Source organism: Microtus oregoni, unplaced genomic scaffold, assembly GCF_018167655.1.
Source record: "Microtus oregoni isolate MIOR12 unplaced genomic scaffold, Mior012 000081F_ref0000091, whole genome shotgun sequence".
Taxonomy (NCBI): Eukaryota; Metazoa; Chordata; class Mammalia; order Rodentia; family Cricetidae; genus Microtus; species Microtus oregoni.
Window position 1 is genome coordinate 519,236 of NW_024544541.1, and position 12,833 is coordinate 532,068.

Here is a 12,833-nt window from a genome sequence, read left to right on the forward strand (position 1 = left end):
CTAGCCTCTTTAAAATTTGTGTTCTCAGCTGTGTTTTTAGAGAAACTGTGGTCTTCCAATTCTCTCCATTTCCAATGTCCTAACTGTCACACTAGGAGGCTCAAGGTCAAATGCACAGATGTAGTTAGTGAAGGACACAAGCAGGATGGAGACACAGTGGCCGCAGAGCTCAGGCCCCACCAGCCTGACTCTGGGTCCAGCCCCAAGGCTGCCAGTGGCTGCCCTTGGCTTCAAACCTGTCCCTCTGCCTCATGTCACTTGCCAGTCGACTGGGCCCCGCATCTCACTGTCTTCTCTTTCATAGACATTTGCTCTGTGCTGTGTTCTCTCCTCTGCCTGTCAGGTTTCACGAGCTCCCGTCCCTTGCCTGGACTATTGTCACAGTCTCCCAGCAGGTGCCCCTCTGCTGTACCGCCATCAAAGCGACATTTCTGAAGTACGTCTCCTTCTAGGTATCGCCTCCACTTAAAAAGCCTTCTGGGCCCTGGCTCTCCTGGTTGAGACTCCACTTGCCTGGCATTGTAATTGCTCCCCAGACTGGAGCCTCTGCACCCCCCTGCTTAGGTACTGCTCATCTTCCCCAGACCTTGTCAACTCCAGCCATTTCATTTGCTGGTGTTTCCCCAAACACATCGACTCCTCCCATTTCCTGTCTTTGCACAGGCTGTTCCCTGCTCCAGTGTCTCTGCAGCTAGCCTGCCTGGCAGGCCCCTGCTCACTCTGCAGCCGTCCAAGTGCTAGCTCTTTGGCTCAACCTTCCCTTCCTGTCTCCTCAGCGTGAGTTCATTGTTCACACTGCTAAGGAAACATCCTCACAGGCCTTGTGCTTGACAAGGCAGCCCTGGATCCCACAGCCCTGTCTGTCTTCCCAGCTGCTCTCCCAAGGACCCTCACTCACTTTTCTTTGTACTGTTAGGACACGGTGTCCGGTCTGCTGTAAGACCTCAGTAATTCACCCGATAATTGCAGGGACGAATGGATACATCTCTGTGATGGTGTGAGTTGCTCCAGCTCCGAGTGTCTTTGCTGGATCATTGCTTCTTCACTGATTGGCCCTAGGGAAGCCACAGCATGTTCCCCCACCCCCCACGACAGACAGACAGCTGCACCAGGCTTCATTTCTGCAGAAGTCGAGGCTGCTAGCCACGAACTCTGAGCTCCACACTACCCTGGAAGTCTTTCAGATGGCGTCCCCCAGAGGCCTTCACCACCCGTGTCACATGGTGTGTCTGAGTGGCGTGACACCCCATGGAGAAATGAAAAGAGAAAGCCATATGCTCATGGCTTCTAACACGGTTGCTCATCATTTTGAGTTGGGGTGTTGGTCTAACTTGTGGGTGGGGAACCAGAGTATCCCATGAAGGTAAGATGTTGACAAGAGGCTGTTGACAAGAGGATAGGTCCAGAGAGTTAGACAGGACTCTATACACTGGACCCAGGTAGAATCCTTGTCACAGAAGTGAACTGACCAGCTTTATTCAGGGAGAATTGCCACTGGGAAGGGGTAGAGAATGGTTATTTATTTAAATTAGGGCCAATTATTTTTAGTGAAGTGCAGTGAGTGGCAGATTCTGGGAAAATTTTCTTGCACTGTAAACATGTTGGTTAGAAGTCATTAATATGACATTCACATATCCCTAATAAAGCACATAGCACGGAGAGCTGGCACCACCGAAATGCCCAGAGGACGCTCAGTATGAGCCTTAAAACCAAGAGTATTGGAAACAAGATATTTTTACTTCACATTTGGGAGTAATATAATTGCATTTTGTGGCTCCAGCAGATGCTGGGGCCAGCTGCTAGCAGAGCACTGCCTATTCCCCTCAGCGTCCGTCCTCGCAGATAAAACCCTTGTGCAGAACTCTCATAAAAACCAAACTTTCAAAATTACCCCTTGGTTGAAAACCCATTCTTTTAAATGCAAAAGGTAGCTGAGACTGTACAGGCCACAGAGATGTTTTTATTACTGGGGCTCAGGAGACTATAGAATAAGCATACACCAACATATATGCATACACGTGTGTATATATACATAGCCCAAATATATACAATAAAATATATGTACATACACACAAGCATACACACAGCCAAAACACACATACACAAATACACATACCCAAACACACATATGAACATATATGATACTACCCAGAATGCTTGACCTATAAATGCCCAAATACATAGAAACACATATATGCATATACACATCCATTCATATACACATGCATACCTAAGCATATACCTACACACACAAACACGGATATACATACGCATACTTTCTCTCTTATACACATACATTATACACACTCAAACATAATACCTACTCAAACATATACACACATGCGTACTCAAGCATGCACATGTATGTATCTAACAAGTACACATGTTTACAGACATGTACCTGTCGTCAGTGTTATTTGTTTAATTCATTAGAAAGAACACTAAGGGCTTCCCCACAGACCTTTTCTTCCCAGACGTTGACCATGTGTCTTGAAGATGGAGTAGGGGGATGGTCAGGCGTCTGGGCAGGGCTCATCCTCTTCCTGGGTGCTGCTTTCAGTGTGAGTGTTGGAAGCAAGCTGCCGCCTCTGTGCTGGACTGCTGTGTGTCGCTGGAAACAGATGGTGTGTGTGCGCCTCCTGGGGGAGACCCACAGACTGAAGCCCCTTCCCAGACTCCTGTGTTCTACACCGGACAGGCAGGGGGCTCTCACACCCCAGAGGAGGACACAGCTTCTTCACTCGGAGGGAAACTGAGGTGACAGTGAGCCCTGCCTGTTAGGAAGTGTCTGCTAATGGCCCCCTCTTTCCCGCCCGGATTCCACTTGACTGCCAGAAGGTTCGGTCTGTCACAGGCTCCCACAGAGTCTATTTAGGGCCACCATCCCACACACCAGCCTTGTTTGGCCCCCGAGCCTGGCTGAGGTGGGCTGGGAGTGGAAACGCGGCCAGGTTTAGAAAACAGTATGCAGAATAGGAGACAGTGCGACTGCTTTCTAAAATTAGGCAAGTTCTATTTTGAATACGTTTGGGTTAAAATATAAAACCTATTATTAAAGTTCTCAATTTTTTTAACCTTAAAAAATGCAGCTCCTTGAAATCTGAGGAGACACACGGTGGCATATGGCCCTGCTACTCACTGTGGGAGATTGGGGCCCCAGTGCTGGGGTGGGCCCTGGGCTGTTTGGGGGGGCCTCCCTGGGTGGGCGTTTCTGTAGAGCATCTCATGGGCATGGTGTTCCCCAGCAACTGTCCGTCTGTGCCCCTCCCCCTGCACTACGGGAGGCTCCGGTGTGGCTCTGTCTTCACCGTGCATAGAGGAGATTTGCACACACCCAGGCGGCCACCCACTGAGTCAACGGTCACCTTTGCATCTAAGAGCGAGCTATAAGCTGGGGTCCTAGAATGCCACAGTCACTGCAGGGCAGGCTCCTGCAGCTAAAGTCCACCGTGTGGTGAGGACAGCCTGGCAATTCCCCAGGCAGACCAGCACCTGAGGGGGCTTTGGGCAGAGATGATGACACAGCTGGAGGAGCAGACCAGCACAGCAGTGCCCTCTTGCCCACAGGCTTCTAGTCCCGCCACTGGTTCACAGCTGCCATTGCTTTGCAGTCATCTCAGAGTCTGGGGATCAGTGTTTGGGTAGTGGGGTGAAGAGCTCTACTGCCCCATCCTGTACCCTCATCCTTCCCGACAGTACGCCTGGGGAAACCCTCTGCCTTCCGGTTGGCAGGGAGATGCAAGGCAGAGTCCACAAAACTGTGGATCCCATCTCCCACAGGTTGCCGTTCCTGCCCGGCCACACACACTCTCTCTTTTGGCAGCAGTTTTTCTATTGGAACATTCAGAGGACAAACTGAGCATTTAAAATCTGCAAGCTGGACAGTCTTTGCTTTGGAGCCTGCTGTGAGTTTCTTCATCTTGACAGTGGAGCCATTCCTTCCCAGTGTCAGGGCAGGATCTGGGATGAGTGAAGGATGCTGGGATAGCAAGAGGCTGGAGGTGGCTGGCCGATGTGCCAAAAATGGCCCTTTTACTCCAGGTCTGCCATGTAGGCAGGGAAGGCTAGGATCTCTATCATCTAACCATATTTAGCTGGATGCAGGAGCTCTATTCTTGCTCCTAGAAAATAATTACGATAATATTTACTTATATAAACTCTAGAGCAGTGGTTCTCACCTGTCCTAATTCTGTGGTCCTTTAACACAGTTCCTCATGCTGTGGTGACCCCCCCAACCATAAAATTATTTTTGTTGTTACTTCCTAACTGTAATTTTGTTCCTGTTGTGAATCATGATGTAAATATCTGTGTTTTCTGATGTTCTTAAGCGACTCCCATGAAAGGGCTGTTTGATCCCCAGAGGGTCATGACTCACAGGTTGAGAACAGCGACTCTGTAGCATTAGTGGTGTGCAGCCAGCGCTCCTGCTAGTTCCTAACGTTTGTACGACCCCCAGGTCCTCAGATCACTCACTCATCCCCCTCATCCCCAGCCCCCAAGAACCACACATCTGCATTCTCTGCCAATTGATTGGGTTGTTCTATTTAATTTATTAATAGCCTTTTTAACACGTAGCCTGTTGTTGTGGCAGGCTTCTTTCATGAAGCATTGCCTTCATGACAGGATGTCTGTGTTATAGCCCTCTGGGACAGGACTTAGCACTGGTTCACGTTTCTGGAGAGGCCACCCTCCATGGACCCATTCATCCATCTATGGACCGCAAGCCTCCGCCGCTTTCTCAGCTCTTGCAAGTAATGCTGACCTGAACATTTGTGTCTGTACTTTTTAATTTAAAATTTTTTTTTATAATGTGTCTTTCCACACGTCTGTGTGGGTATGTACATGAATCAGGTATTGTGGAGGCCAGGAGAGGGTAACAGATTCCCTGAAGTCGGAGTGATAGTTATGAGCTTCCTGATATGGGTGTGGAAAACTGGACTCAGTTCCTCTGCAGGAGCAGTACACAGTCTTAACCCCTGATCCATGTCTCCACGCCCAGTTACTCTGAATCTCCATGGCTCTTATGCTGTCTCATCTCATTAAACTTCAACTACCATGAGGGTGCTTGGTTCCTTGGTGTCTCCATCTGCTCAGCCAGGTCCTAAGCCTAAGAGGGCAACATCCAGCCCCTGCCTGCTATCTGGAGAGGAAGGGATGAATTCTGACAAGAGCAATGGGCTGGCAAGATTGGGTAGCGTGAAGCTGAGGTTAGATAGGTGACCCAGACACTTCCGGAACACTAGGAGACCAGCAGTAGCACGCGGCAGCCCCTTGTGTCAAGTCCAGCCATCCTGACCATGCACAGGCAGGACCTGGCTACCAGTATTTAGTTCCCTTGCTCAGAAAAGCTGGAATAGCTGGTATTAAGTGGGATAGGTGCTCTTCCAAGCTGTGTGGGAGGTGTCACAGATTGGAAGAAATAGCGCGCAGCTCATTATCAAGCGTGGTTTCCTAGTCCCTTGCTTGTCTACGTTCTGGCTAGAGAGGCCTGTGCTAACCCTTTGGCTGTACAGCTGGATACACCATGGGCCTGCAGTAGCACGGTGAACGCTCTGCTGTTGCCATCTCTCTCTCCCCTCATCGATTGTGAGTTCACGGGCTGTGTAGGCTCCACAGCACTCGTCTCCTGGGCTGCCACACAGTAAGTGTTTAGTGTCTTTAGCGCGGAACCCGCATGTAGCAAGGGTCCGGAGAGATTTTCCCCTCCAGAGGACAGTGGCAGTGGGAAACCCCGCTAGGCTGTGGAGGATGTGGGTGGAAGTCAGTTTGGAAGGGTCTTCGGGTGTGTGGGTCTGTGGAGTAAGGTGACAAATGTCAGGGTGTTGGAGTGTACTATGTCCTTATCTTCTGGGACACTGGGGTGTTAGCCTTGGCTAGGCCAGCGATCTGGGGTGACTAAGGTTTCTATTGCTGTGAGAAAAACACCAAGTCCATAAGAACTTTGGGGAGGAAAGGGTTTAATTTCACTTCTAGTCCTTACCACAGTCTGTCATCCAGGGAAGTCGAGGCAGAAACCTGGAGGCAGGAACTGAAGCAGAGGCCAAGGAGGAATTCTGTTTACTGCCTTGCTCCCCAAGGCTTATGCAGTTTGTTTTCTTGTATCACCAGGACCAGCAACCCAGGAGTGACACCACACAGTGAGACCCTCTCACATCAATCACCAATCAAGGAAATGTGCCACTCAATCTATCAAATACTGGGGGTATTTTCTCATTTGAGGTTCCTTCTTCTTCCCAAATGACTCCAGCTTGTGTCAAGTTGGCATCAAACTAGCCAGCACATGGGGCACCTAGTCAGCAGGTTACTCTGGATAACAAGTCTTCTGAAACTATGACAGAGAGATACTAACACGCAGCTGACTGTGTGTGTGGTAGCCATGGTCTGCTCTCAGCATTGTGTGAAGACAAATTGGATGCAATGAGGGTTGATTGACAGGCTTGAATCCAGCACTTCCATTCCCTGTGAATGTGAATGTGGGAGAGTTGGGTGTCAGGAGGCGGGGCTAGGGAGAGATATCCATAAGCCCAGCAGTGGCCTGGACTATCAAGGCACCTGCTACCCCTAGAGGATATCTAGAGAGGTAGCTCACACCACGTCGACCTTGTAATGCTGATTGTGGAAGCTTTGTCCTCAGACATGCTCTGGCTGTCAGTGTGATAGAAGGGCTATCATTTGCCATATCCTCCCTGGGAAGTGATATTTTCCTCTGTGCAGAGGCAGTTGACGTCTGGGTGGGGTAAGCAAGGTGCTCGAGATGAGTTAGCTGATCTCTGGCAGACTCGGGACTCAAGGCCAGAGAGGCACTTTGCAATGATGCTGAGCTGCCTTTGTGTGGTAACTCAGTTAATTAAATCACTGCAAGGCTTTATTCCAGAACTGCTGTTGTGCAGCTTTTCAGCTTTCGCATCAACTGTCATCTGCAGTCATAAATATATATACATATCCGTACACTACCACACAATACACACTACACAGAGAGACACATACACATTTCACTTATGAATGCATATTTTTATCTACAGTAGCCGCTCTTCTTTAACCCATCCACTCACACCCCATTCCACCAAGCCACATAACCTTCCACCCATCCACCAATCCATCCACCTACCTGCTCACCATCTACTTGTCCATCCACCTGTGCACCTGCCCATCCACCTATGCACCTTTCCATCCACCTGTGCACCTGTCCATCCGCCTGTGCACCTGCCCATCCACCTATGCACCTTTCCATCCACCTGTGCACCTGTCCATCCGCCTGTGCACCTGCCCATCCACCTATGCACCTTTCCATCCACCTGTGCACCTGTCCATCCGCCTGTGCACCTGCCCATCCACCTATGCACCTTTCCATCCACCTGTGCACCTGTCCATCCGCCTGTGCACCTGCCCATCCACCTATGCACCTTTCCATCCACCTGTGCACCTGTCCATCCGCCTGTGCACCTGCCCATCCACCTATGCACCTTTCCATCCACCTGTGCACCTGTCCATCCGCCTGTGCACCTGCCCATCCACCTATGCACCTTTCCATCCACCTGTGCACCTGTCCATCCGCCTGTGCACCTGCCCATCCACCTATGCACCTTTCCATCCACCTGTGCACCTGTCCATCCGCCTGTGCACCTGCCCATCCACCTATGCACCTTTCCATCCACCTGTGCACCTGTCCATCCGCCTGTGCACCTGCCCATCCACCTATGCACCTTTCCATCCACCTGTGCACCTGTCCATCCGCCTGTGCACCTGTCCATCCGCCTATGCACCTTTCCATCCACCTGTGCACCTGTCCATCCGCCTGTGCACCTGTCCATCCGCCTGTGCACCTGCCCATCCACCTATGCACCTTTCCATCCACCTGTGCACCTGTCCATCCGCCTGTGCACCTGCCCATCCGCCTATGCACCTTTCCATCCACCTGTGCACCTGTCCATCCGCCTGTGCACCTGCCCATCCGCCTATGCACCTTTCCATCCACCTGTGCACCTGTCCATCCGCCTGTGCACCTGCCCATTCACCTATGCACCTTTCCATCCACCTGTGCACCTGTCCATCCGCCTGTGCACCTATTCATCCATCTGTGTACTTGCCCATCCACTTGTACACCTGTCTATACACCTGTCCATCCAACTGTGTATCTGTCTATCCTCCTGTGCACCTGCCCATCCACCTGTGCACCTATCCACCTGTGTACCTGCCCATCCACCTGTACATCTGTCTATCCACCTGTGTACCTGTCCATCCACCTGTGCACCTGTTCATCCATCTGTGTATTTGCCCATTCACCTGTGCACCTGTCTATTCACCTGTGTACCTGCCCATCCACCTGTGCACCTGTCCATCCACCTGTGCACCTGTTCATCCATCTGTGTATTTGCCCATCTACCTGTACATCTGTCTATCCACCTGTGTACCTGTCCATCCACCTGTGTACCTGTCCATCCACCTGTGCACCTGTTCATCCATCTGTGCACCTGTTCATCCATCTGTGTATTTGCCCATTCACCTGTGCACCTGTCTGTTCACCTGTGTACCTGCCCATCTAACTGTGTATCTGTCTATCCACCTGTCCATCCACCTGTGCACCTGTTCATCCACCCACCTATTTAATCAGCTACCTTCCCATCTATCTACACCCCTCACCACTTTACCCACCCCTCTACCAACTCTTCCTGCTCCTAACAGACATTTTTTTTTCCAGGTTTCCCCCTATGCCCCAGGACACCATTGAGTCCTGTGACTGCGTCAGTAATGACGTAGCCCTTACTCTTGCATGGTCTGATGGGGGATGCTACAATTAGGATACACACAGTGATGAGGAAGGTGCTGCGGGAGGACAGAAAATGGACGACTAGTCCTGAGCAGAGCAGGGGGGCTGGCCTGGGCATGGGGTTAGTGACCTCTGGTGAGACCCTCGGGAAGGATTTTCTCAGAGACAGGAAACAAATTTCAAGAGGCTCAGGGATGACAGCTCAGTAGGCTCGTTCTTTCTTTAGCTAAAAATCAATGAGAGGAACTTGGACAAAGAAGCGGTTGTCTTGGCCATCACTTGCTGTGTCCTGAGTTCTTGCTGTATGGTTCAGTCTTCCAGGCTGTGGTGGTTCGGATTCTTGGTTCCAATGGATGTGGTAATGGCCATTTACCAAGACTCCAGGGGGTCTTGGTCTTCACTGGCCCTGGTGGTCTTTATGGCACGGCAGGTTATATTTCTGCCAATAACTGACCTGTATATCTGATGTGGAGAATGTCTCTTCCCTTTCCCAAGAGTCACGTGGACCCTTGCTGACCACTTTGTCTGAGCCCAAGAGGCTGCTGGTCTCTGGGCAGATGTTGAGCTCTTCTCCAAGGAGCTGGGAGCAGCTGTGGCTGTAGCAAGAGCTCAGACCGAGCCTCAGGCCCGTGCTCTGCATTTCCCTCACAGTCCCTGGTGGCATCTCCGTGTCACATCCCCTCCAAGATCAGGGGAATGTGTACCAGCCCAACTTTAATTAACTTACGATCCCAGCCAGTTTCATGTTAGCAGATCTGTTTGGATCTGGGTGTAATGGGCCGTGTCATGCCTTAGAGATGGGGCAATGACTTACGCCGTGTCACTCACTGGCTCCTTGTGGAAATTATTAATAAATCAGTAATTCTGTCTGTGATGATGTTATTGTCTTTATAAATATTTAATTTACCTTCAGGTGCTCACATTTTTTTCCATCTTTGCCTGAAACTCAGCTGACTTGGCTCTCTGAGGCTCGGCTCAATAGATCAATTAACAGTGAGAAAAGCTCTCTCTCTCTCTCTCTCTCTCTCTCTTCCTCCTCTCTCTCCTCTCTCTGTCTTTCTCTGATTTGGCTCCAGGGTGGGGGCTGGGAGTCAAGCTGAGAGGATGCAGTTCTTTGGTGAGGAAGCTGAAAGACATCCTGTTTCGGAGAAGCCGCGTGCACACCGAGACCTGTTGCTGGCGCGTGTGTCCCCATCTCCTTCAGATGAATGACATTTGGGGTCTCAAAGGGTTTCTGATGTTTTCCTTCCACAGAGAAATATTTTTGTCCTTGTCACTGACTCCTCCTTTGAAACCCAGGCTTTGATGGTGGCTGTTTGGCTGGTTGAGTGAAAAGGACTCAGGGAATCAAAAGAGAGGCTGAGTCCCGGTCAACAGTTTTTCTAGAAGCATCCGAGTTCTGGCCTGGCCACGATGCACAGCAGCTGAGAAAAATAACGATTTTTCTTTTTTTTTTTTTTCTGCTTCTCAGGGTCCAACATGAACTAATTGTTATCATTATCTTTTTATTTTTCTGTTGCAGGAAATTGCGGCTTATTTAATAACATTTGAGAAGCACGAAGAATGGCTAACCACATCCCCTAAGACAAGGTAATACCCCAGCTCTCACAGCTTTCCAACTCTGTATGGTGAGACTCTATGATTGATTTTTTTTTTTTGTGGATTACCGGGTTCGGTCATTCAGTGCAGGGTAATGAGTTGGCAGTGCCCTGTGGTGCCCGATGGCCTGTGAAGGGGAGCACTCATTAGTTGGTCCAAGACAGTGGTGGTGAACGCAATGAGGAGGATTAGACACTGGGCAACAGCTGTCGGAACTTTTCACGGGGTGGCTCTTGGCTCCATCCCTCAGCCGGGCACTCAGAGCTCATAGGACAGGTGCGGCGCAGGGGGCAGTTTATTTCGGAAAGGCACCCACATGCCATCCGTGGTGCATACGTTTTAAAAAGGAAAATGAACTTAACGGCTGCTTGGATCTCAGTGTGCTTTATACATCAATAAAGTCAGGTTATTCTCGATTGCTGGGAGAGAGAGCTCCCAAATCAGAAGCAATGGCTAAATATTACACAGTAAATGTCCTTGAACCCACTAACTGCCACAAACACTTAACTTCTCTTGCCACCTGGGACTGGAGAAAATTGGTGAAAATATAGCCGATGTGTGTCCTGCCCACGGAAGTGATGTTATTACCAGTGAAGGATGGCGGGCCTGGGACTTGGGGTTCATTTTGAAGACAGTTTCTTATTTCCTTCCCAACTCTTTAAGTTTTTATTTTTGATATGTTTCATGCTAAACCATCAGAGATCTGCAGGCATTCTCTTCCAATTGCTACGACGTTTCTATTAGCAGTGACAGGGCCAGGTGCTTGTGTTAGCGGGAAGGTGGTTGCAGGGCACTGACTGCAGGCTGGAGGCTAAAAGGTGGGGTTCTCAGTCTGCGACACCAACGAGCACAGAAGTCTGTGGCATTAGAATGAGGATTCTCTGCACTTGGTCCTGAGTTTGGCCCATCTATCCCCTCTCAGCCATGTTGGAATGAGTTCTGGCGTGTAGAATGTTTCTTCACGAGACCGAATGTCTACTTCATTCAGTGTCTTGTTGCTGTGGCAAAACACCTGGCAAAAAACAACGTAAGGAAGCGAAGGCTTATTTTGGCTCAAGGTTTGAGATTAAATGGTTCAGGATGACAAGGAAGGCGTGGAGGCAGGAGGGTGAGCTGCTGGGCCGCAGTGAGTCTTCAGGAAACAGATGAATGCTGATGCTCAGCTCGCTTCTCCTTTATTTCTTAGCCCAGGACTTCTGCCCCTGGGATGCTACCACCCACAGTTAAGGTGTGTCTTCCCTCTTCCATGCCGAGAGACAGACCCAGAGATTGTCCTCTTTGGTGATTCTAGATTCTGTTAGGTTAATAATATTAGCCACCATGCTCCTTGAATCCAAGCAGGGAGAGAGAGCTATGTATGGAATGGAATGAAAATCTCCAGAATATGGCGGTTTTTGCACACATGCATGCATGCTGTGCCCACAATGCTTTAGAATGTTGCAAGGCTGGGATTTTCCCTTACATTTCAGCCCAGAAATTTGGGGATCCCCACCGAGAAGAGGATATAGCTTGTGGTCATACTGGGACTCTGACTTTTTGGAGTATAATTGATCAAGAGACTTCTTGTCATGGGGTATAGGGACTGCAAAACAAGAGAAAGAATTAAGGTCCCGTGTTGATAGATTTGTATTTGAGGCTTGGTGCTGTCACCTGGTAGCGCTGTGACAACTATGAGGATCTGTTAAGTTCTTTCAAAAGCCCCACCCCCTCTCCCTCTCTCCCCCTCCCCCTCCCTCCTTCCCTTTCTCAGTTCCCCAAGCGCCTCCTCCCTTTTTCTTCTTTATCCATCCAGTCTGTCTTCCTGGGATCATTAAGAGCACCCTGGGGCAGGGAGATACCTTCTATGACCCTGCCTGGCAGGTGTGCGTGTCCATGTCTGCCACAGGCTGTCACTGCCCTTCTCTGTGAGTGGTGTCCCCCAGCCCGCTGGTGGCCTGGCCTGTGGAAACATCGCCAGGATTTCCTTCCGGCTCTGGGAGTCTGAGCTTCTTCGCTCCAGGCAGAGTGAACGCACGCACGGACTCCTGGTCCAGCCTCATGCACACACCGTGTTTACGCCTGAAAGCTCCTGGTCCCAGGAGGACAAGTTGCCCTGGTTGTTCAAGGACCTTCCTAAATTAGTTGTTGAGTTGAGTTTGGTTTCCCTCCCCCACCATTCCCAGGATTGAAATTAATTGGTGCAGTTAACTGCTGAGTTCCTACAAGCTGGTCTCCTGATAGTAAGGAATTAATGGCACCAATACTCCGCTGAATGGGAAGGCAATGCAAGTTTTGTTTGCAGCTACTGTTAATTTCATTTTAGAAAATTAATAAGAATGAATTGCACCGTTGACATTTATAGAGTTTGCTAATAAAATGATACATTGTTTGTGTGGAAGAATCCTTATTAAATTAATTGTTGTAATCAGTCCACATATAGATGTTGGTATAGGAACTGCGGAGGGACCCACTGCTGTCTCTGAGGCTT

At 49.8% G+C, this 12,833-nt stretch overlaps 1 protein-coding gene across 9 annotated transcripts in view; it reads left to right on the forward strand.

The window, feature by feature from the left end:
• The window catches only part of LOC121441719 (calmodulin-binding transcription activator 1-like), an 840,008-nt gene that overhangs the window by 286,282 nt on the left and 540,893 nt on the right, over window positions 1-12,833 (forward strand). For all 9 annotated transcript variants that reach the window (XM_041642950.1, XM_041642948.1, XM_041642949.1 and 6 more), the window contains one exon: window positions 10,290-10,357. In XM_041642950.1, the coding sequence (XP_041498884.1) occupies window positions 10,290-10,357 (68 nt within the window). The remainder of the gene's footprint in view (window positions 1-10,289; window positions 10,358-12,833) is intronic.